Source organism: Periophthalmus magnuspinnatus, chromosome 15 (genome assembly GCF_009829125.3).
Source record: "Periophthalmus magnuspinnatus isolate fPerMag1 chromosome 15, fPerMag1.2.pri, whole genome shotgun sequence".
Lineage (NCBI taxonomy): Eukaryota > Metazoa > Chordata > Actinopteri > Gobiiformes > Gobiidae > Periophthalmus > Periophthalmus magnuspinnatus.
In genome coordinates, this window is record NC_047140.1 from 21,103,260 (window position 1) to 21,130,510 (window position 27,251).

Below are 27,251 nucleotides of genomic sequence, written 5' to 3' on the forward strand. Positions count from 1 at the left end.
TTGTAGTATTAGGCCTATATGATCTGAACTGTAGATGGTTGAATAAATAACATCTATGACACAGTGTAAATACAAGAACTAACTACTAGTACCCCAGTACAGAGATATCATATTAACAGTTCTTAAAGTAAAAATATGTCCACTGCCTGCATCTAATTATAAAGCGTTTTATTGTCCAGCAAGTGTGCGTTAACATGCTAATCGTTGTGAGCGTTACCGTGACAGCAAAACCATTTTTAAAACAGTAAAAATCTTTAAGTATTTAATTGTGCTATGTATTCATTGTGGACTTATTTTTTAAGTATATGATTCACTTATAGATAAAAGCTGTCTGTGATTATCCTGGGATCAGTGGTATACACAATACTATCGTTTATTGTGATACTTTTCTTCAGCAATATATCACACTTCAAAATGCGTTACCTTGACAGCAGGCTTAGGAGAGTGGCATTGCTTTACAAAGAAACACAAAGGTTCTGCCTCTGTCTCACGGCTGCTGCTCTTTGCCAGGGATATTTGCTCAAGTCTGATGGTATGATTCAGTGCTAAACAATAGGCCCACTCGTCTAAGCTTCTCCTGAATATTTCATTCTCAAACACAGAAGGCTGTACAGTGAGGGGGCGGACCTCGGGAACCACTGCTCAGTCAGCGATATGCAAGTTTAGATACAAACTGAATCCTCTTATTTACCGGAAAGTCAGTGTTTACCGATACACTTTTCTTAGGTGTGCATTGTCCGATACATGGTGACTATTTACGGATCCGGAAACTGGATTTTTTCAAGGCACAAAAAACAATAAGGTCTTAAAAAGCTTCATGGACTATTTTTGCTCATCCACAATACATATTTGGAGACGCTGTAGCCTAATTTTACTGGCTTAAAAGGTGAAAGGCAGAATTAGTTCATTTTTAAGGGGTCTCACAACACTGCAACAACAACTAGCAAGCTAACAGAGCACAAAAGCTACTTCCAACTAGCTTCACAATTGATAAAACTGCTTTATAATTACATACAGACAGCACATATCCATCTAAGAACGGTTGCTACATTATTTTTGTACTGCGCAAAACTAAATCTTTAAAGGTCCTATATTACATTATTGATTCTTGTGAGCAGATTGGCAATTCTAAAGCTAAAATAATCCAGATGATTCTAGTGATGGCATATGGAGTTTATAAAAACAGTGGTGACCTTAATGTATTACCACATGACATCACAAGGTGGAACAGAGTGTTTTCTGTTTGAGAGAAGAACTCATAGTGTAAATGGGCAGGATTTGTATTTTAAACATGTGTGAATGCAACGAAAAACAACTCCATGTATGTTTTTGATGAGGAAACAACCTTATAACAGATCAGTAAATAACGTAATATTAGACCTTTAAATTTGTGTGAAAAGTAATAAATAGAAAATCAAACTGCAATTCCATTACTACCTTACATGAACACAACACAAGCTGAATATACTGTACTGACCCTTTTCTGACACTACAATATGTTGTGCTAGAACAATCGGATGAACCTTGTGTAATCCATGTTTACTATACATTTGTCATACTTTATTTAATGCCATTCTGGTATATCCACTCACATAAGTGCATTTATAAAAAGCCTTTTCATGTCGGGACAGTGCACGTTTATGTCCAGGGAAATATGAAATGAGCATGGAGAACTAATCCAACGCAGCGTGGAGGTCTTTCATCACGTTCAATGGGATGTGCCATAGGAGCTTAGCCTGCTCTTAGCCTCACATGCTAAAGCCATTTTAGCCCCCAAATATCTGTGTGCATGTGTGCCAGATGGCCATATGCTGCAACTGCTTTAATGCCCTGAAAAGCCTTGAGGTTCAAGTTGTGATTTGTTGGATTGAAAGATTGATCACTGCTTTGGACCTGATTGGGTTTAATCTCTTTTATAGATGGTCAATTGGTAAAAAGATGGTTTATTCTGGTGTACTATACAATAGGAGTTTTGCAATGGTTAGTTGTAGTTAGATTTGGCTTTGCTCTTGTCTGGGTTAGTCCTAATTTTGTCCTTGTCTTGACGGATTTTGATGTATTCCTCAACCATTTCAGACCTGGTTCAATCCTAGTTGTAAACATATTTTAGCTCAGATTAAGTTCTAGATTTTTTCCCTTGTTTAGCCTCTGGTTTAGTCCTTCCTGGTTTAATTCTTGCAGTGTTTGTCAATTCAGTTGAAGTTATTGTTGGTTGACCACTGGTGAATACAGAGACAAGACCTGTTTAGTCAATTTTAGTCTTATTTTAGGGCTATAGTTTAGACCTGGTTTAGTCATAGTTTAGTCTTGGTTCAATTATTGTTTTTGTTTTGGTTTTTTTTATTTCTAAGAAAGTACGAGAAGTTACTATAAGTTACTATATTTTACTTGTTCCTAAATCTTTCTGTGTAGTTTTGCAATGCATTAGGGCTGTATTAAGAAAGCCAGAGGTTTAGTCAGAGTGACCTTTTGATGTTCGCACACAGACATCAGCCTGAGTTCGAAAACAATTGCATCCTTTAATCTCCTGTACAGTCAGAGTCCATTCAGGCATTGATACGCCACACGCAAACACCAGATGGGAAAGTCATTCAGAAAACAAGGATTCTATAATGAGATGGGCCACTAATCCCAAGGCACATCAACAGCAAAAGTCAATGTAGTGCCAGACGCAGGTCAGTAGGAAGATGTTTCAGACGGAGATTTCTATATACTATACTATAACAACTGCACAGCTACAACACTAAGCAACACTAAGAGAGCTACGCAATACAGGGCTAGGTGATAAACGTGGGTTTCATTATCAATTTGCTTAATATAAATACACACTTTTAATCATTGCCAAAAAATAGTCAAATCTCTTTCTCCAAAACTGCTCCAAATCACATCATTTTACTGATAGAGGATCATCCGTTGACCTCTCTACTAAAATATCCAAGCTGATCACTGATGATTAGAAATGACTGAATCTCAATGGTGAAAAAAATCAGATAGATTGCACAGATGGCAAAGGAGAGCACCAAGGCATTGATAATATCTCGCAATGACAGATGCGTGTGCCTTGACTTTGAATAACCTCTGAGATTTTTTGGTCCATTTCTTACTACATCAAGGCACAAACACAAATGCTTAAGAATACTGTTTAGTTGTTTTGGTCTGATTGGAGTCACTTTCATTTTGTAATTATATTCTAGCATTTTCGGAATATCATTTTTTTTTTTTGTTAATTAAAATTGTAGTGTTGTCATGGTGGTATTGTGATTCAGAGACAAGGTTTGAATTGAGTTGAGTAGCCAAAATGCTAAACTCTTTACTGTAACAGCATGTTTCTTATGACTGTGTTGGAATTCTGGTGACTGGGAAGCAAAATAACCAAAGGCGTTTTTGCCCTTTTCGGTTCTAGTGCGGACAGTTTTTAGACATAAACAGTTCCTGTATCAAAGTTCAACAAATAAGTGAGATATTCAGGCAGTCTATCAAGTAGTCCATTATAAAGACATTTTATACAGTGTTGTTCTCTTCTGACAGACAGCGATGGCCAACCTACTTTTTCATAGAGTGAACAGTGATGGGTTTTAAATTCATCACCTGTTATGAAACGAAAGGCTGCGTCAAAGAGTGTACCTAAAGGTTTCAAAGTCGAGGCTGAAGTCTGCATGTATATTCTATCTCAATAATCCAGTACAGAAAGAAAGCCTGCTTGAACAGTTTCTTTTCTATAATTCAATATGATACAAGATTACAAGATACAAGCCAGTGCCACTAAAACTCCCTAAGCAGCCGATTTAGAGATGATTTAAGCCAATGTTTAGTAAAAACACAAGCATTAAAGTCTTCAGATGTTTGACCTGGGTTACTCTCAAGAGGAAGGCCTCATACGTCTAACGGATGACCCTGGTCCTGTTATTCTTTCTGAGCTGTATGACGACAATAATAAGACTTTGTTTAAGGAAAAGCAAGATAAATTGAGGCTTGAAATGAACTTTATCAAATCAAACCTCTTGAAATGTTGAATTTCCTCCCCACTCTTCAACACTAAGTTAACATTGGTGACATTTACAGTTTTTTTCCATTGCCGCACTTCCAGTCATTTGAGGTTTATCAGCTGCTTTTTGCCTATTTTAAACTTCTCGCAATTGATTTAAATGGCAGGGTTCTCCAGCAGCCAAAACCCAAAACCCAAGGATTAGTCAGGCTATGGAGCTGTTTTGCAGAGTTAACCGTGTCTTTTGTTCAAACCAGACCACAATGAGATGAGGTCAGCGGCATTAGTGTTTGTAGTGGCCACATGCGACAGGAGTGACGAGTAGAGTGTTTCTCAAACTGTGGTGCGTGGGCCTCTTTTTAGTGGTACGCGTTTGAAGTTAATGCCGTGAAAAGCCTTTAGGATTTGGTTGAATTTGACCTTTTAGCAAAGATTTTGATGTTTTATGTTTTTAGATATAGTGTAATTTTTTGCTATAAGAATGAGGTTTAGGTTAAAGTCCTGATATCTGGTGTGGTTTCTTTGTAAAGAAAACAATATTGGTTTACATATAAATTGCTAAAGGTGCACATTGTTACTTTTGGGGGGGATGGTCTTCACTGAAATGATATTGCTTTGTCTAGAATGTTCCACGGTATGACTTGACTTAAACTTGCCTATCTCGCCACTAGGCCAAGTCAGAGTTCAGATCTATCAAGAGGGGAACCTGTTTGCAGTAGGAATGTACATACTTTTGAGCAATAAAACACCTGCATTTGAATCAGTAAAAGAGAGAGCAATTTAATGCCACACTGGAACATTCCAGGCAAAGCACTAACATTTCCACAGAGACAACCCACCAGAAAAGATACATAGTGCACCTTTAAAAATACAGTAATACTCTGCTTTTCTTCATTTTTATATTCTCTCTTCTTGTATAGTTGAGACTCATTCTAGCCCATTAAAGACAAATAATTTCAACAACTACTTTCTAATTCTATGTTATAATGTTGTTTCCTCATCACAAACAGACCTGGAGTTGTGTTTTGTTTCATTCACACATGTTTAACACACAAACCCTGCAAATTTAATTCTTCTCTCGAATAGAAAACACTCCGTTCCACCTTGTGATGTCATGCGGTAATACAGCAAGTGCTCCATTGCGTGTCTGAAATCCATACATCTTCACTAGATTCATTTAGATGGTTTCAGCCCTTGAATTGCTAATCTGGCAAGCTGTTCATTTTGAGCTTTGGATATGTAGACAGACTAATAATAAACATGTGTGAGTGAAATAAAAGACAAGTCTAAGTATGTTTTTGAGGCGGTAACAACATTATAACATGTCTTAAATCTCACAACAGTCCGTTGGTTGTAATATAGGACCTTTAAATCCCTTTGAGAAGTCACCTGGGCTTAACATTGAGCTTGCATTAGTAGCTATGAGTGATAAAGTCGTATGCCCACAGCCTCTGACAATTCATTGAGTGGACTTTGAAATCCTATTAAGGTGGACAGGGCCTGACGGAGCACAGCTGAAGGTGTCTAAACAGGGATCAAAAGCTCAGAGCCTTATTTAAAACATCCTCCCTGTCTCGCCCACTGACCAAGAAAATGGCTCAACTCAAACCAAAACATTTCAAGACATGTCAACATATTAAATTTAATGGTCCATATAACTGCTGATTCACGTATTTCACAATTTTATATTAATGTTATCCACAGGGTTGCATTGAGACAGTGCTGACACAAGCGATCCATACTTGAATCACTTTATTTAATATAATTTTTGGTGACTTCTGTATGTTTATGACAACATAAGCTTAAGGTATCATTTGTATTATACATTTTGTTCAGTTTTTAGACTATGAGGGCAAAATGTTGACTACGGCGGGAAACCATAGTGTCCGCTAATAGGAAACACTGTATATTAATTAACCATGCAATTTAAAGTTCATGTTTTACTGGGTGACCTTCTGTTGATTAGAATTGATTATCTAATTAAATCTGAGTTAACAGCAACACCAATCTACTGATATTTAATCAAATCAATTAATCAAAGATGGGGCCTTGTGGAACAATGGAGTACATCCATCTCTGCACTTATCAAGATATCAAGATCTGGAGGATGCCAATAACAATGTAATTTCCTGGATTAGGATTGGCATACTGAAATATGATCGTGACTGAAGATGTATTATATTATTTGTTTCTAGTAACAGATTCCAGGTTTGTAAGCACACAATAAGGAAAAACAATAGGAGAGATAAGATTGCAAATTTGTGCTCAAACTGCTTGAAGTATTACCTCATCGGAACATCTGCAGTTTTTGGCACTGTCCGAACCCAACCCTGTTCTGCTCCATGTAACGTCACAGTCAATTCAACATCATTCATCACAGCCATCAAAACATCAATATTATACTATTTACAGCTGGCCAAATCAAACAGTACAACAAATAAAGTACATATGCTCCTCCAAACCAGGGCTTGTCAGTTTCATTATCTCCTACACCTCATAAGTTAAATATACGATCGCCATCACCGTCACCGTTTATGAAGTAACAAACTGGCAATTTTCTTGTTTGCTTTGATTGGTTTAATCCACCTGGAGCTCACCCATGTGACTGAGGCTGACCAATGAGTGTTTTTTCAGCCTAGAGAAGCACTGAATCACTTATTTCTAAAGCCATAACAGCCCAACAACATTAAGTACATCATTGATTTTAATATAATAAAACTGCAGCCAGGTGCTTCTGTTGAAATATAATCCATATATACTTAACATAACTTTCACAGTCACAGCAATATTGACTGCAACACCTGAGCATTTCAATGAAAATGATCTAATCTGTCTTTTAGCATAACAGAGTTTTATTAAATCTGCATCATTTTGATATATTCTCTCTATGAAAAGCTGGCCGGTTGAAAATGCTACAATATTGATTTTGATTCAAAGACAGTAATTTTGTGCTCCATTAGACCTAATGACACGGCTCTGAAAAAGTCTCCGCTCAAAGCACTTTAGTTATTTTCTGCGATTCATACAACAGTCCACAATGAGTAATGGCCAGTGGACACTCAAATCAATAAAGTTACCATTAGCAATCATGAGCGTTTCTGGCTGCACACAAGAATCATTCACAGGTTTGGTTTCAGAGATTTTACACCTATAGATCCTAGATTCTGAGACCAGGTTTAGTCCTAGTTTAGTCCTGGTTTATAGTCCAAATTCAGATCTAGTCCTGTTTAGAGCTGCCAGACTAATAGCAGTGGAACTGAAATCATAATTTGGATGGATACAATTAGCAAAGGCGGCAATTTTTGAAGTACCATCATTTTCTCCACAAACAACAAATAATCCTGTCTTATTGGTGTGGTATGGAATGAGATGGTGGGATATGCTTTTTTTATTTGTACAGGGATGGTGCACAACAATTCATTAACCAGGACAAGTCATAGAAGAGACGCTGGGGCCAGGTTGGTGGAAATACTGAAAATACAGATACAATGTATATAGATAAATAAACCAAAAATTAGCTAAAACAGATATTACCTAGGGTCACACTGTTCAAATATTATTCTAAAAACAACAACAGCCAAACACATAAGCACATTCACTTTTACCCACTCCCCTTAGCCCTTCCCACCCTCCATCAAGGCTCAACATACAAATATTCTGAATAAACACTGCTAATCCTGTAGTTCAGACCTGTATAACAACCCTGTTCTGCAATGTCTTGTTTTAGTTTGTTAGTTTATACATCTTTATCTTTGGACATGTTTAAAATTTGAATCTGGACCAGAATCCTTAAAACATTAATCGCAAATCTAATCACAATAAAATGCTTGTCCATAACATCACTATTAGATTTTTTTTTTTTTTTTCCACATCCTTCAGCCCTAGCCTAGGTTCCCTGGTTTTAGCTTAGCCGTTTTGTTTTTTTTTGTTGTTTTTTTTGTTTTTAATCTATTTTAAACTCTAATCTATTACAAATTTGCGTTGAAGATCCAGATTCTACTTTCTAAGGTGGGAATTGATAGATACTTCAACATTTAAGACCCCCTGGACAAGGACATCAGAAAAATCTTTAACTGCATCAATCACCGTCAATCAGTGTATGGCTACGGCTTTGACAGGCCAATAGTGTGGTATGCTGTACATGTATTTGCTCTCTGTCTCCTGTGACTCCTCCCAGTCTGTCCCTCCAGGCTTAATGTGTCCACATGACTAATGTCTCTTAATGTAACACAGCTTCAATCCCCTGTTTCTCGTTCTGTCTACATCTCTCCTCTCCCTTCTTTCTCTCTTTCACGTTTGGTAAACATACTTTGATTTCTACTGTCTCCATGAACTACCAGAATCACAGATACAACAAAGAGGGACCTAGAGGTGAATAAATGGATAAATAATGACAAAACCAATATATATATATATTTTGCTCTATAAAGCTGAGTCAGTGAATAAATGATAGCATTCTTATAATTGCATGTTTATGTTTTTTAGGTTTAGCCAATCCCTCAACACTAAATCAAGTAGAAGAGAAGAGAAGATAACCTTTACTTATACCACAAGGAAATTGCCACCATCCATAAAACAATTGCTATTTATTAGAGATCAACTGATATGGGTTTTTCATGACCAGTGTCGACTGTTTAGAATCTAAATCTCTTATTGAATTGAAACAGGGTTATGGTTGAGTTTGTAATAAATGAATAGAACAGTGTAATCATATTTTGTGCGGTACCCTCTTTGGATTAAAGTATTCAAAAGAAGCTTTATACATACTTTTAGGTAGTTGGTGAGCACAAACCAAATATCAGCCTCTACTGGAGATATAAGGCTGACACCCGATACGCTAAAAGTGCAAATATCGGCCCAGTATATGGGCTAACTGATATATCAGTCTATCGCTTTTATCCATGCATGGCATCAGCACAAAAAATTGTTCATACTTAGGTCATAGTTTATACTTTAATTATAAAAAGTCAGTATGGAATGTATTTTTTAGTTTTACATGTCACATTATATTGCCCTATGACTTTGTTGGGAAAGTTTTCTATACTCTTAAATGAAACCATCTTACACTGACGTTGTACATGCACTCTCTTTCCTTTAGAATCATAACGAACACAGCGGCATGATCCAATACTGACATTTATCTTAATGCCATATGTCACTCAACACTATAGCATAATGTTATCTTAACCCAGATTTTCGGCACATTTGCGTGTTTCTTCTTCATGATGTCATCCTGCTCCTCAGTGAGTGCTTGGCGTCTAATAAGTGTCTCTTTGTGACTATTGGCAGATGGAGCTCAGGAAATGCCTGAATGGGAGAGGTGGGAAACAACTGAAGCAGAACCACGATGGAGGAGAGAGTCACGATGTGCTTATTTTGACAGGATCCTCCCTGTGTCAAAGCTTGGTTTCTCTGTATATCCACCCACACAAGAATCTGGCCTGGGTCCCATTTCGGAGGTCCGTGCAGGGGTAACCACCAGACTTTTCTTCCCTTTGTGAGGAATGCAGCGTTGGCCTGGACCGAGTGAGGATTTGGAGCACCTCAGCAGAACTTGTTAAAACCCCTTGTGGCGGCCTCCCTCTGAGAAAATGGTTGACAAACACAGCTTTGCAAAAGAAGGTGGTGAAAAGGCAGAAATGGGCGAAATTTGAGTCGTAGCAAAACGGATCGGTGCATATAAGAATGTGAAGGAAATTCCACCTCGTGAAGCACAGGCAGAGGAAGGAAGCCAGTGTAATATTGGCACATTTAGACAAAAGAGAGAGAAATAAAGGCACTGTTTTCTAAATCACCTCCACTAAGACTATTTTACTCTTACTTTTGACTGATAAAACTAAGGAATCACAACACAAGGTCCCCTTTGTGAAATCTCAAACCTGGAACCTGTTCTGTAAGGGAGGCTATCCAGCATAAATCAGTAATGCATATCACTTCGGTGGATAACTGGATATTTGTTAGGGTTGTGTAATATGTATAATACTGTAAATATGTAAATACTGTTATCAAAATAGGGATGGAATAGGGAAGGTAGGAATCTTATGAACTGGTGATCAAGCTGCTGCAAACTGTAAACTGCAAGCAACATTTTCACTATAGACTGTATATATATAAATTGATAAAGCTAACCTGCTAGCCGCCGCATCCCAAATAGTGCGCAAGGGCGTGCTTCCGGCTCCATCAACTCTGGCTCCAATTCACTTTACATTGAAAAATTACCCCTCTCTTTGTTACTGCCACAATGAGCCTTGTCATTTTAGTCTTACAAAGTTCATATTAACCCACTCTACATGATCCTGGTGTTTTTATTTCACTATTTTGTCCATAAATCAAGAATAACAGACAATTCAGATGCCTTCTTTCCCCTAGGTCTCTCCCGCTAGCGTTAGCAACCAGTTGGACTGACAGCACTGCTAAGTGGCGCCCCCCTGCTAAACCAGCATTACCTGCAACAGCCTGGCTCTTTGGTTGCTATGATATTAGCGGCCAGAACTTGACTCTATAACTGCTCTAGCCTCGATGAGCTTCATTTGACTGGAGCACTACACTATCGATGACGTCAGACTCACTTAGTCCACTTCTTTATACAGTCTATGGTTTTCACTGCTTGAAACATATGTGTGCTTTTTACCATGATTAATCAATTAATATGATAAACTGCAGAGCCCTGTGTTATACAGTTCTTTGTCACCCTTGATTGTATTTGAAAATTTGCAGTATAAAAAAACTATGCATAAGAGGAAAGAGAAATTGAAGCAACTAGGTCATAGTATTGGCTGAAGTACAGTTCATGTGATTTTCTGATTAGAAGCTTGTCACCAGGATTTAAATACTGAATACTGTCTTTAATATGCATTAATATTAATATGATGTAATATATTGCTAGTCTTTTCAAACATGAGCAGATGTTGTTTGTTTTTACCACAGAGTTTATTACTTGTTCTTGGCAAACCACTAAGGCACAGAAGTACTCAAAACTGCATATTTGTGGGAGCTACATGTCACATTATTTACCGCTACTGCAAAACAAAATATTTTACAAATTCAACATAAGGATAATACAGATAGAAACCCATTCAAGTTACTTTTGGTCCTTGCACAACCCAGGCCACAAATTCTTTCGTTCCAACGTTTTACAAATTAGCTACGGATCGCACATTAGCAGTCCATTTTTGCTTGACCTGCACTTAACCAACTTCCTCCATGCATTATAGTTTTAACATCAGTCTGCATTAGAGACAACAATAACATCAAACCCATGTATCTCTCATAGGGATAAGCATCTTTTGTACATCTTATGACTTACTTAAGACCAGGCAGAGGCTTTTATGATAATGGCTTTCTAATGCTCCGACAAAGTAATACAATTGTTGTCCATTTAAAGACTTACAACTTCAGCAATGTTTCCATTTCAGAGTGGAATAGTAGTTTAGTCTTAGGGTTTTTTATAGGGGATTTGTTAAGATCACAAAATTGACATCAAGTAATACCCGTACATGTCTTTTTATTCACCTGTATGGCTAGGCTTGTCACGATAACAAATTTTGGAGTATGATATTTACTACTGATGAAATTATAGACTATAAACGATCATATTGAACGTTATTATGCCACTGACACGACTTACTTCACCCACTAGTACAAAAAAAAAGTACCCACGATAAATACTGAGCCCCAAAAATGATTGTTACCTCTCTTATGTATTAAACGATAAGTACATATAGTAATTATCATGACAGGCCTATGTATGGTATCACACACAATGACAAATTACTTCAACTAACTGGAGTAGTAAATCAGATAGTTTTGAACCATCATAAAGTCTTGGTTTTCTCTCAGAACATTTTGAAATACAGTCCTGTTCCTGCTATCAGATGGGGCTCAATTATCCGTGTTTACAACCAGCTGCATGTGACTACTATATCTTTTACATTACATAACAAGTATAACATTTATAATACTGCACTTTGTATTAAGGCCAAGTCATTTATGAAGAGTTATTTGTGAAAAACATATCTTAGTTTTATTTGTATTTGATTTTTTTTTTTTTTTTAACTGCTAGACAAATAGCTGTTCTTGAAAATAATGATCTCCAATATAATTTTAATATTACTTTTTCTATTTACAGAGCACTTTTTAAACACATCCAGGGGCATTACAATACGAAAGATGAACCTACGCTCATTAAGTAAATCTAAGCAAATTAACTACTAATTAAACTATACAAGAATCCCTTGCAGTATAGCTAACAGCTCACTAAAATCGGAATTATAAAGTACTGCTGCCACTTGTTAATTGCAGTATTATCAGTAGGCATGTCATGATAATAACTATACGGACTTATCGCTCAATACATAAGACATGTAACAATTATTTTAGGGGGTCAGTTTTTATCGTACATACTTTTTCTTCTAGTGGATGAAGCTTTTGTTATTTTTCTGTACTATAATACGACTTGTGCTGTAGAAGGTTGAATAAATAACTTCCATGATTCATTAAGTGTTTTATTTATTTGTTGGAGCTCATGTTCTTTACCATATTGTACATAGATTCATTTTTTAGGGTAAATCCTGCTTTAAGGTGAACGTGTCAGTGGCATAAAGTAGTTTCAATATTATCATTTACCGTCTATATCTTCATCAGCAATATATCGTACTTCAAACCTTATCGTTACATCCCTAATTGCCAGAGGTTAATCTCGCAGGCCGACTTCTGCATAGACAGTTTTCTCAGATAACACTCCGTCTTTGTTCGCTGGGTCCCTCTCTCCTTTCTGCTAACATAAACCATGACACAGAGGGACATGTTACATATACAATGCTGTGTCACCATCCCAAAGTGCAGCACGCGTGAAGACAAGAGCCGCGTTTATGATCCACGTGGGATTAGACTCCGCATCAGATTACGCTCTCTTCCTCTGATGTTATGAAATCAGATTACCCGTGCTCCCCTGCTGCGAGAAACAATATCTGGGACTTGAGATGGAGGGGTTACGGAGCAGGTGGGAGGTCACGCGGAGCTCATATTTTCTCCTTAGTCTTTATTTGATTAAAGATTTAAGATTTCGGCTCAAGTTTTATGAAATGAACATGCAGTGAATGGGGAATAAATAGCACAGATTAAGCCTAAAGATCAGGTGGAGATTGCATGCATACTCTTTAACTATGGCAACATGTATAATAGTGTAGTGTAGTAGAACAATGCGAATCATGGTCAAATAAACTAATTTAAGCAAGATGCAATCACTATGTTTGTACAGTGCAGTAAACTTTTGGTTTACAGGTTCTATATGATTCTTGTAATATACTGAGCTGTAAGCCATGTTAGAATGTTGTTACCTTCTCAAAAACATACCTGGAGTTGTGTTTTGTTTCATTCACACATGTTTGAGTAATCCTAAATTATTAGTCTGCCTACATCTCCAAAGTTCAAAATGCTCTGTTCCACCTTGTGATGTCATGAAGTGGTAGTTTTCAAGTTAACAGTTACCTTTTTCCTTTGGTTCAGTAGAGTTTGGCAATATTAGAGCTGAAAATATCCAAATGATTCTAGTGAATATGTATGGAGTTTAAAAACACACAGTGGAGCACTTCCTGTATGACACATGACATCACAAGGTGGAACAGAGTGTTTTCTGTTTGCCTAAAATGCAGGATTTTTGTGTTTTACATGTGTGAATGAAACAAAACACAACTCTGGTTATTTAAAAAAAAGCTAAATGTTCTGTTCATTCTAAATAGACGGCCCAAATACAGAATAAAAAATGAACAGTGCATGAATAGCTGCTATGATTATCCAGACATATGAGCGGAGTCAATTTTATCAATGATGAAAAACTGCTATTTTCAGAAAAAAACATTTTATATCCACGTCATATTTGATTTTTGATTTCTGAACATTTTGGACCAGTCTTGATCAAAATTTCCAAATAGCTTCCACTTTGCCAAGACGCTATATATAATAAACAGTTCCCTAATAACATCGTATGCCGACTTTGCTGTCAAGTTTCTGTCACAATAAAAATGCAGCGAGGCGTTATTTACCATAATTATCTACCATTATCATTGGTTCAGACGTTTCTATACATCACACAAACAGTGCAGCAGGACAAACATCTGATCGCACTAAATACCAGAGAGATAAGACTGTGCCCCCGCAACAGACAAGGTCATCCCAAACTTTGACAGAGGGGGAGGAGGAAGAAGAAGAGGAGGGGAGGATGGGGTGAAGGAGGCTGTGAAGCAACAGATAAAACCAGGAAAAGGATGTTCTTCTCTGAAACATCACCTTTGGACAGATTTACTTTAAACTCGTAAAGGAAAGGCTTAAAAAGTAGTATCATATCAGCAGTAAAAATAGCTACAGAAACATCAAAGTGCTGCCATTTTATTATAGTATTTTACCAAGAAATTTTAGGACATTTTGTGACATTTTTATTATAATCTATAAGACTGTAACTCAAAGTAGGGCTGTGCCAAAAATCGAAACTTAGGTCAATCTCAATGATAAGACAAGCACAATTCTACAGCCAATCACGTGGTAGTAAGAGTGCATAGTACTGAAGAAGAGTCCACGCTCGTTTGTTTTAGTGAAAGCTGAGTCAGGTCCACTGCACGTCTCTTTATGTCTGATCACATGTCTTTTTTACTTTATTTTTTACTTAAATCTGCACAATCTGACTAAAATCCAGTGCCTCCTTCCCTCCTGACTCTGTGTGTGCAGTTTCGTTTGCCCTCCCTCTCTCAGATCCAACCGCAGCTCACCTTTTCTCCTCTATTTCTCTTTCTCTTGTGCTTCTTGTCATTACAATCCAAGTTACAGAAAGTAAATGTCTATTTTCTCACCATTTATGAGTGAAACTTAGGAACAAATTTAGCGCAGCTGTAGCGGTAGCAGTAGCATGTGCATACAGTTGTCTACCAAATCGCGGTAATGCGCATATGCTTTTAGACTTTTAGAATTAAACAAATTCATTCCAAACTTTAAATGTAGATTTCTCTGGAATTGCTGCTCCTATCAACACAAAATAAACACTGTAGTGATCCTCACCCTGCTCTATACCTGAAGTCCACCTGCCTATGTTTGCAATAAGATGGAAGAAGATCAAATCGAAGTCAAGACAGACCAATATGGGGAAATAAATTGAGATTCCGCCCAGCCCTACCTCAAAGGGTCAAAATGCCATACAATTAGGGCTGGATTCCAATAAAAAGCACATCACAATTAGATCCTAATTTTATTTTATTCTGATTCATGTTTTTTAGTATCCTTTATGCAGCATTTAAGATGTAACTGAAGCTTTCTGCTGTTTCTGAATGTTCACTCTTGACTGTGACAGGTTATATCCACCTGTCACCTCACTCAGATAATGATGGTGGCTGACCAAAAGGTGGAGTGGGTGGGGAAAAGTGCCCGTGTTTGACCATAAACCTGCATGAATCATGATTTGGCAATTTTATCGAAAAAGCATATCTTCACAGGGGTAAGATCACGATTAAATTTTTTCCACCATATCGCTCAGCCCCATGCCATCCAGTACAAATATGTTCATGTTGGATGTTATGCACCGTTATAAATGTTTGAATGTGTTTGTGTTTTCTACGAAGGAAAACTTTTGCCTAAATGAATTGACCCTATTAAAATGCATGATCTTGCATTATGTATGCGATATTGAGGCAATTATTGCTCTGTTACCTTGCTGTAAACTAGAGAAACATAAAAATAACTGCTCATTAACAATAATTAATGCGAGAAAAACATTTGGTTGAAGCCCATTTGGTTCAGTACACTGTCTTAGCATTGTAGTGGAGTCACATCCAGCCTCAAGGTTAATCACAGCTCACATTTGTTATATCTCCCAGAGCCAATCTCTTTAATTATTTATGCACCAAACAGTGTCCAACAGTCCAACCATAACAGAGCAGGTTTAAATGCAGCCAGAGACAATATCTACAGGCTCCAAGCAAAATAGTGCTAACCTGCATACACTGACAATTAAAATGTCTCAACACCATCTCAGGTAGGGCTGGGTGATATCAGCAAAATTAATGTCTATTAGTATAAATATGTTATTATAATACATCTCTGAAATGTATAACTTGAGGTTTAAGTGTTGGGCAAATATGACAGGACGGTAAAATTACCCATAAAAGCTTATTGGGAGGTTTCATTTTCAACATTCACAGTTTTTTTTAATAATGTTTTGATTATCTGCCTACCTCTACTGCAGGTAAATTATGTCATTCAAATCCTGCTTTAAATGTACAAAGCTAGTTTGACTTCAATTTGTATAATGTCCATTTACTAGCAGCTATTTGCAGCCACAATGCAGCCGCAACTATTTTGTTTACCTGTTCAACACAACTCTCTTCTTTGTACTTTTCAAAACCGAATAATTTTTCAACATGACATTTTTATTTTGTCTTGGATTTAAACTGCAAACAGAACCACATCATAAAAATCTCTGTTTTGCTCTTTTTAGAAAACCATTAGTATCTGGATAGCAAACACGAGCCTAGCGCCTGGTTGTCATGTCGAGGAGGTGACAGGGTCAAAAGGTTGTGACATTTGACCTCAAAGACTGTAAAAGAGCCTTCTGAACTTGGTTATCTCTGTAGTGCTACACATTCTTTATCGTCATAATAGATAAACATAGCAGTGGCCGACCTCAGCATTAGTGCCATTCTGCAGATTCCACATCAACAAATGGAGCCTGACCACAGATATGAAAGGATTTCGAGCTGAGGGGACTGCCTGGGTACAACAACTTCAATCAATGAGCATTACTTAGAAAACAACAGGTGGGGAAGCAAGATATGAAAAAAAACATTATACTATACAGCAACAATTTGGGAAAAAACAAAAAATAGAATGTTTTGGGACTAAAAAACTTCAAACCTAACAATTACCAAAACAAGCCATTAAGTTAGGACAGTTAAAGGTGCACTATGTAACCTTTTTGGTGGGGGTTTTGTCAAATTGTTATGTCCATGGAGCTGTTATTGCTTAGAATGTCCCACAGTATGGCATTAAACTTGTCTATCATGCGTCGTATAATTACAGCTGTCGTTGCTCAAAATACCTTCAAAAACATACATTCTCACTGTGACTGGGGTCGTTTTTTTCCGCAGATCTGACCTGTAACTAAGTCTAGTGGCATCACTTGCTAGTCTCGATGGATATACGCTTAATGCCATTGCTAATTAACATTCCAGCAACATCATCTCCATGGAGACAAGCAGGTAATAGACTCTAGAGGGAACGTTACAGAGTGCGCTTTTAACTTGTTGGTATATGCCTCATTGTCAGTAGCTACGCATATAAACCCTAGTTTTCTGTTAAAGGAATAAGTGCAATGGAAATGAATGTATGCATAATTAAACCTAATGATATATCTACAATACAGTACGCACTCCTACTTACAATACCAAAGTGCACTTCAACCTGGACCTGAACCAAAACATACATCAAGCCTATTAAACACAATAGGACGACTGTCACTGCTGTTGTTTTCTAGTGCGATTTCGCCCTTAGCCATCTTCTGTTACATCATCAAAGCTCCAGTCAGGAAAAAACAGGCAGATAAAGTGGGACCCACCCCCAGCATCCTCCAGAGGTTTACCTTGGAAAGTGAAGTGTGAAAACATACATCTCAGCATATAACAGAAAAACAGAGAGAGACAGAGATGGGGGGGGTGCAGAAAGGGAGAGTGAAAGAGAAAGACAGATAGAGTGTGAGAGAGACAGAGATAAAGAGGGAGAGACACAGAGAGGAAGAGAAATAGAGAGAGAGCGAGGTGGCAGACAGCAGCTGGTTGGGAGTAGAATGAAATCTGGTCCAACTGTTTGGGCGGCGAAGGACAGTGTATTTTTCTGTGTTCTGGTCATAAAGACAAAGCACAGTATCAGACAAAGTCATAAAATGATTTTGGACTCAAAGAGATTTCATTCACTACAAAGAGAAATTATATGACCTAAATGACTCCAGTGTTTGTGATCTGCTAACTGCAACTATTCAATTTTGAGTTTTCTATTCTAATTAATCTTTCAGCCCAAAGTTACAATCTTAATAGCATTGTGACTGAATGCAACCATACATAATTCTTCCCATTAAAAACATTAATACAATTTCTATTTCATTTTAACTATACAATTAATTCATTATGATTTCTTACTGCAACATTCCCAAATATGAAATGTGTGTTTCTTATACAATAGCCCCCAACTACTAATTAGTAAATGATGCCAGAATATTCTTTCCATTTCCCCTTTTCACATGTTTTAAAATGTCTCCAGATTCATGTGACTTTATGATCAGAAGTGGGAGCAGTTTTATTGTTTACCAACACTCACTGAACTCTCCCCATTCTGTCTCATTATGATAAGGCAGGTTTCGCATGGGGAGTTCCTTATCTCAGTGCTGCACCAACTTTATCATCCAGTGTGTATAACATCATGTGACACAACATGTTTTAAGGGGACACAAAGTCAACCTTTGTTTAGATAAATGAAGAGTCTGCTTGAGGTGTGCAGTTCGGCCTGTCACATGAAGAATGTGTCTGAGATGTGCAGTTCGGCCTGTCACAGTAATTACTACTATAATGACTTCACTAAGGCTGAACAATATATGTTTATTTGCACAGAAAAACTTTGTTAACCAGAGATTTCTTTAGTGTGGTACAACATGTGGCACTGAACACTTAACAAATGTCTCAGTATAAACACAACATGTTATTTTATACAACTGTGCTTCAAATGTTATTGCAGCAAATCTGTTATTTTACGATGTGGTTAAGTACAATAAACTAATAAACTCAACGTTATAAAAACAGACACATTATAGACATACTGATGTTTATCAAATTGTTTTTGCAGCAGTAATATATCACACTTTGCAATGTGTTACTGTGAATGTTTCCACAATAAATAATTGCACATATTTCCCTAAAAACTATTTTCCAAATAAAGTGTGGGTATTTTTCACCAGTAACATCTGTGTGTGTACTGTAGTAGTGGCCCGTAATAAGAGTCAGGAGTGTAAACAGAGCAGTGTCCTGATTTGAAAGTGTGCCATTTGGCAGGACACTGTACGCCGCTCTGGGCGACAGAGGAGCACAGCTGCAGAGAGAAGCAGCCACAGCCCAGTAAAGAATGTCCAATATCCCCCAAAACACACACAGGCCTACGGGGAGGGCTGGAGGCTGAGGGCTGTGAGCGGGACCCCACACTACACACCAGCTATGAGAGAAACAGTAGTATGGTGAAATCAGGTAAACTGGGCCACTTTTTGGTAAATCACTTGGGACAATCATTTTAAGTAATGTTTGGCATTGAATGATGCTACAGCAGGTACTAAGGACTGTTACAAATATTTTGGATGAAAATGAGTAAATAAAATGCAGTTATGTTTGTCCCCCCCAAAAAAACATTTTTTACTTTATATTGGGGGTAAGTTCAAATCTCAACACAAATCCAAACCACATTTCTGTCATTGAACAAGAAGAGAAATGTAAGATATACCAACTGTCAAATTTTCCAAAAGAAAAGGGTCTAATAAGAGTCACCCAAAATGTACAGTTAAATTAACAACTGTAATCTGTCACTGTCCAGCTCAGGAGCATGCTTAGAATGCCAAATCCAATGCTTGATAATGAGCAACATTAATCAATGAGTAGTTAGCATGTTTAGCGTGAAAAGAACTAATGTATTAATAATAATGATTTGTGCACATTCAGAAAGGTAAAATGTAGGTTAAAATGTACCAAAATTAGATAACAAAACATGTTTACTTTGGAATCTGGCAGCAAGATTTTCTCTCTATAATCCAATAGAAACAGGAGATGCACTTTCTCTCACTTACCGCTGCCACATTGGATTATGAAGGTGATAAAAGATGGTAATAAAAAATAGAATTCAATCTGCTTCTGAGTAACGTGCTTTTAAAATGAATTTCGTGGTCGATTCTCTAGAGGGTTTTACTAAAATCCATATGCAACCTGATATAATAACACGCTTTATACTTGTTCAATTTATTCATCATTCTCTAGTCCCTGCCAGCGCTGATGCGTGTGAATACAATATGACCTGCAAGAGGAGTTCATGGCCCACTTAAAGGAACAGATTTTTACTTCAAATATAAGCCAATACTAGTGTGTAGCATAAGTTGCTTTCTGGGTTGTCAGTTATTTAATACATAATTTGACAATGCGTTGAATAAATTCATTAGAAATCACAATGAATGATAGAAACTATCAGCAGGCCACGGTAGTGGGTGTGGTCTAATGAAAAAGATTTTTATTATTTGGTCAGATATGTATTAATTGGGAGTTCCACAATTAAAATGGTTCAGTTTAGGCTAAATAAAAATAACTAATCCATCATAACAGTGTAATAACATGATCCTATATTTTCAAACCTCAATTGATGACAAAGGAAATCTCCAATTTAGTGGTTCTAAAAACATGGGATGGACTTTGACTCAATTAGGGCTCACAAAAATGGCATTTGCATTATAAATTGTATTAGTCTAATATAAACAGAACTGCAGGTTACGGCAGCTTGAGTGTGACTAGGAGCCTTTAATCAAGACGCACTAACAGGTGTATAATGTAAGCTGTCTTTCATTCATTAACCTTGATGATCACCTAATACCTAGCAATGCAATGTGCGTACACGAAAAAACACGACATCTATTCAGACTATAGCTACAAACTGTATCCTTGTACCCAAATGTGAACTGTCTTAGTAAACCCTTCCTCTATGGCAGAGCTCATCAATAAAGCATTATAATCCTCGCGACTATTCATCTTTAATGCTGCTCCTTGTATGTCTGCCAGTACAAAGACCGGGGGCCGATATAGAGGTGCCAAATCAATGTAGCATGTATAGTTCTCACTGTAAATGCACTGACATGTCCCCTGCCTCCACTGTGCTCACTGACAGCCTGAAAAGTTAATGGACACGTTTAACATATACTCAATAAGCTCCATACAAGACGGGACAGCTGGGAGGGGAGGAATGTCTCATGTGCACTCACTGACATTTACTTGAATAGAGTGTGCATAAAGAAGTGGATTCATGTAACTCACTAGTTAGAAGTGCCTGTTGTATCTCTGAGCAAGACACTTTCCAAGTCCTTAAACACCTTATTAATTAATTGAAAGAATAATTGCTAGATTAATCAATTGGCAAAATAATCATTAGTTGCAGCTCTGCTTCGTCTGTGCACATTGCTGCATGCTGCAGTTCAAATCATTTTGCGGGAAACGAATCTGGCATAAAAACTGCCAAATCACTGCAAAGTTCTGATTCCCCTACTTCCTACACGGCAAATGGTCACATTTTTATGCAGTGCTTTTCCACCTTCAAGGCACTCAAAGCGCTTTACATCAAGGCACCACTCGCCTATTGACACACACATTCATACACCAGTGTTCACAGACACTGGGGGTGAGGTGGCTTAAGTGTTTTGCCCAAAGACGGTATTCATCTGTGGGAGTTGGAACTACATTGCCAACCTGTGGGTCAGTGGGTCAGACCCTTTTACATCAAGAGCGGGACTCGAACCGCCAACCTTTGGAACAATGGACAAACACCAACTGAGTCACTGTCGCCCATTTATGTTACTGACCAACTGAAAATACATATTTCTTTAATAATAATGTTATATTAGATGTAAAAAATGCATTTCTATTATTGTTGTTAGAATATCCAAATGTGCGCATTACAGTACTGTCTAATTGCATAAATTTTAGTAAGTAATAATATATTATTATTATTATTATTTTACACATTTGAATCAGTACTATTTCACTACTTCTTACTTCTACTTGAGTACTATGATTTTGAAGTATCAGCTCTCTCACTTGAAACCAATTTTTGGCCATTCCACCCACCTCTGCAGCCGCCAGTCTGAAAGCGTAATGGACACAGTTAACACGGACATAAACTCAATAGACACCCACACTATGCAACAACAAGCTACAGAGCTGCACACCAGAGCTACTATACAAAGCATCCAAAAACAAAGGAGATATTGTTTCCTTCTCCCACAAAAGAACGGCCTCGCACAATCAAAACAAAACTAGTGAACTGTCAAATTAACACACAATACCATCATTTGAACATTCACTCCTAATGTGATTGGTTTCAAATAGACAGCAGCCACCCTCAGCTCTGAAACATTTAACACAGCAATGAAATAATGACACTCGCTGTAAATTTTAGATGCTTTCTAGGCCTATCATGACAACACATTTTGAAACAGTAACACTGACACTACTTTATACCAGAATCCTAAATAAACCTACCCTCAGTGTACACTACTATTAGGCTATTGTTAATGAACATGGGCTGCAATCAATAAACAGCACTATAAAACACCTTAGTAGTTATTTAAAGTCGATAAGTTTTATTACAGTGGACCCAGAAAGACTAGCTGATTGCATAGCTTCCAACGAATGGGATCCATATGCAAATAAACAAAGTTACAAATTTCACTCTATTTAGCTCAAACCTTACTGTACTACAAAACAAAATTAGAAAAGGTTCCCTATAAGTGTGCAATATTGAGCTTCAAAAATTAAAATTCTTGTTAAATATTGAACAATATTGTAATTATAATCCTGACAGTTCCATGAGCACTGATTTCATTCACTCCAGCAGGACAAGATAGCAAGCAACATAAACGATAATACTGAAACTACTTTAGGCAATTGGCACAACAAGCTTTAAAGCAGATCCCAAATAAACCTACTCTCAGTGTAAACTACTATTAAGCTCTTGTTAACGAGCATGAGCTGCAATCAATAAATAGCACAATGAAACACCTTAGTAGTTAGTTAAAGTCAATATGTTTTATTACAGTGGACCCAGTAAGACTAGCTGATTGCAAAGCTTTCAACTAATGAGATCCAAAAACGTACCAGTTTCACTCTATTTAGTTAAAACCTTATCATACTGAAAACAAGGTTAGAAAAAGTTCCCTATAAGTATATATTCCCCTAGGTGCACAATGTTAAGCCTGAAAAAATATAGTCCTTGTTATCAAATATTGAACGATAAGTCAATATCATAATTACAACTGTGAAAGGTCTAACGCTTTCCACGTGCATTGATTTCATTCACTCTTGCCGACTCGTGAAGACAGCAAGTAGGCAAAGAGGCACCATATAGCAGGGCAGGCGATCGCATATAATACAACACAGTACAGGAAACCCTCCCCTTTGCTAGCCCACTTCTCTCTCCCAATGAGTGGAGCATATCTAGGTCAAAGCTGATTAATGTGCCCACAGTTCCCAGGAGGTTTTTGGTCAGGTGGCAGCAGTGTTGCCTCTCCACACCGTGCAAGAATACTAATGCATTTGAGCTATTCTTGACATTTAACTGCGCTATATAATCAAAACATTGCAGATTATGTATGCAGAAGCAATACACAAGGCAATTTATCCTTTTATGCAGGCAATACAAGTGACAGGAAATGAAAATTGGGACATACTATTGAGTGGGTATTTGCATAGCCTATCTCTGTCATAACTGTAAGATTTCTGCCTGTATGCAAGCTCCTTTGTTAAAACCCATTTGAATTAAATCTGCTATGGACATGTTTGGGCATAGGATGTGGGACATATGACAGCAAAAGCACGCAATCTGCAAGTACAATGCACATTTTAAACGCTCTACTTACTCCTTAAAGCAAGTTTATTACAAGCAGTGGACAGCTGATAGTACAAGGAGCACGTTGATATTAAAACTACTATCAATATGCAGCCTAAATAAGCAAATGTCAAACTATTTATAGATAGTTATGGTGCCACATTGGGTGGTTGCATTCCAGAAAACATGAAAGCTTAAGGCTAAAATAGACAGTGCATTGCATGGGTGTATACAGCATTAATAACACGCTCGTAAAACAGAGGATGGGGCGTGTGTGGTTTTTAACTGTCCAAGTCCGAAGTTTGGTTAGCCACAACATTAAATACCGGATAACGTTGCACCAGAGAAATGTTACTGCAATAAAGAAGCACTAATCTGCAATTTTGACAACTAAACAGCGAGAAAATACTGCAATTTCAACAAAACATAAGGAGAATTTTGCATAATTTTAAATGATATTGTACCACGGCGCATTTTGCAGAAAGAGGATCACTAATGCTATTTGTCACTAGCTAGCATTAGCCACTTTGCTAGTTAGTTAGCGTGCTTTAGCCAGCTCTGTTTTGAAATGTGTTACAACCTCAGAGGGCGTTTGTAAAACACACAATCTGAATTTATTTGACATGATTGTGATTTGAAAACATTGTGGTTTGTGGTGTCCGAGTAATAATTAGAGCTTTTACCTTGGGACACAGCTCGGGGACGATCGGTCTATTTCCCAGGTCGCGAAGAGGTTCATAGGGACGGGCATGGATCCGGAGCCCGAGCCCAGCACCACTGCTCCGGGGAAGGGTCCTGGAGGGAGGCCGGTGGGCATTGGTCCTCCACCGGCACCGCCACCGCCGCCGCTGCTGCTGCCCGGGTTGAGGAAAGCGGCCCGCACGCCTCCTCTCTCCACAGCCGCCGCCATCATCACCTCCGTCCACTGGCTGAAGTGTGGGACTGACGGAGCCGTAGAAGTGGTCTCTTCTCCGGCTGCTCCTCTCCGCTCTGCCCGCTGACTGTGAGTGGAAGCGGGGGGAGAGTGATGCTGCTGATCAGGCGGGAGAAGCGCGCTGATAGGGGGCAGAGCTGAGCACGCAGCCCGGGGTGGGACAGCTACTACTACACAGGCATTGTAAACACACTCAAAAGCATTCACATTTTTGGATTCAGGTCAGCACATGTTTTTCATTTAGGCTATATAGAAATGCCCGTAGCCTAGAGTGAAATCATTCTGCAACATTTAATAATAACTGCACAAACTTGATAAAACATGAACATATTGAACAGATTGTTTATTAAAAGGCTTAGTAACTATTTCATTAATACCCAAACCCTAACCCCTTAATTAAAGTAGTGACTAAGACTGAATCTGTTTTAATACACCTTTTCTCATTATGAATTAAGTCTTTCTTCATGCTTAAGGTTGTAAATCATGTAGTTTTAATACAATGTTACGCATGTTTGTTTGTTTTTGTTTGTTAGGGTTTTTTTTGCTTTTTTCCCTTATTTATTTACTTTTTTTTTTGTTTGTTTGTTTGTTTTGGGGTTTTCTTTTGTTTAGTTTTTTGTTTGTTTGTTTGTTTGTTTGTTTTGGGGTTGTCTTTTTTGTTTTGTTTTATTTTTTAATTTTTATTATTATTATTTTTTTAGATTTATAGTCTATATAGAAATTGAATTGTTTCAGTAGCCTCAAATAAGATAATGAATTCTTTAAGGCTTTATGTTGGTATTCATTTAACTTGTTGTTATTATTATGAGGATAACATATTTTTCACTGTCCGAAATTAACATAATATTGTGTTGTAATCTTAATTTTTTCTTTCCACTTCTTGTAGAGTTCATTTGTATGATGTCTTGGTGAGCATAAAGCCTTCATTATTCCCACATTAAAGGGAGTAATTGTAGACCTAATTGGGTAGCTATATTTGTCACAGATATCCAGTAGCTAAATACAAATTATATTCATTAAAAGAAACAACAATTTGCTTGATTAGTAGAGGAAGTACAGAGGCCTTATTGAATGTAAGAACTAGAGGTTTTGATAAATATGCCCATGCTTAAAATGAAAAACTGAAAACTGAATACAAATAAATGCTAGGTTAGGCCTATATGAATAGCAACTAGCGTGTACAATTGTGTGTACATGGCATGATACATAACTACAGGCCTACAACAGAGTTTGAACATTTGCCTAGACTTACTACATTATCTTGGTCATGCTTCAATGCACTGTGGATAGAGGCCTGAGGGTAGAAATCAGTTCAAGTTTAATGTGTATTCTTTATAGTGTCACATTTGCATTCCAAAAGTTACATAATGCGAATAATGTTATATAATGATTGGAGAAAAATCTGTACAATGTGTTTCACCATAAAAACGCACACCTCGTATATAGGACAGGGGCTATTGTAATATTTGAAATCCTTTGGCTGATTTATTCCCACTGTTATAATTACTATAGATTAAACCGTCTACAGTGTATCTATACAAACCAATGACGTGAGCTACTGGCAGAGAGTGATGAATGTGTGGTGGGAAAATGCATGCTATACTTGATACAGTCATTGCTGATGGCAGGTGTTGTGAAATACTTTTACTGGAGCTGTGACTGAAGAATGGTATAAAGTTGACTTGACTGGGCTTGCTCAGGGTTGGGTAACGAACGGTATCCAAGAGTGTGTTTTTTTTTCAAATTTCATCACCTCAGTTACATTATGATCTGCTTTTGTGTTTTTTTAAACTATGATGCAAGTCCAACAGGTATTTCCGTTTGTGGTTTAAAAGTGCACTTCTAACACAGCACAAATGTAACTTTTTAGTGGAGGGTCCAACTTTTTTGATTTGATTGCATGTTCTGCAGTATGGCGTTTAACTTCAACCTTGCATTTATTTAATTACAGGTGTTTTTATTGCTCAAAAATACCATGAAAAGCAGGCATCGTCACCCCTCTCAACAGATCTGACTTGTAACTTGGCCAGATGGCATCACGTACATGTATTTAAGCATATAGATAGATTTTTAGCATTAATATCTCCTTAGAGACATCAGAAATGTTATATAGTGCACTTTTAACGAAGAACTTTTTGTCCTGTGTATGGTCTTAGAGAGAGAGAGAGTTCACGCTTTCACACACACAATATCAAAAATGGGAAGGCACTAATACCTGCACTAAACCTGCTAGACAAGGAACCAAACCAAACTACACCAGGACTAAACTGGGCGCAAGAACAAACCAGGACAAGTGTGCACGTGCCATTAAAATGTGATTCATTTTATATTGTTACCAATTAGACATTAAAACTGGTTTGGACTGGGTTAAAGATTTTGTTATGTCTTATATTTGGGTCATAGGTCAACGAGGATTGGGTTTTAGATTCCCTATAGTTTAACATTGAGCTGGAGTCAGAACGTGATTGCAGATTTGTTGACTGTTTATGGTTAATATCTCTGTAATTAGGCCGTATCTTCATGACGTCTTTTCTTTCAGCATGAATAAACACGTGAAATTATTTTTTCACAATAGCTGAATGCGGTGTCATTATTCAGCTCTAAAGGCGTGATTGTTGCCAGTTGAAATGACTTTATGCCATGAAATTAACACTGCAGGATTGTGAACCCAGTCTCTGA

At 37.4% G+C, this 27,251-nt stretch overlaps 1 protein-coding gene across 2 annotated transcripts in view; it reads right to left on the minus strand.

Moving 5' to 3' along the window:
• The window catches only part of zmp:0000000755 (phosphofurin acidic cluster sorting protein 2), an 82,753-nt gene extending 58,041 nt beyond the window's left edge, over nt 1-24,712 (minus strand). The window contains exon 1 of one of the 2 annotated variants that reach the window (XM_033979659.2): nt 24,322-24,712. In XM_033979659.2, the coding sequence (XP_033835550.1) occupies nt 24,322-24,551 (230 nt within the window). In that variant the 5' untranslated portion in view covers nt 24,552-24,712. The remainder of the gene's footprint in view (nt 1-24,321) is intronic. The other variant, XM_033979661.2, reaches the window with a different exon arrangement.
• Between the last annotated feature and the right edge of the window lie 2,539 nt (nt 24,713-27,251).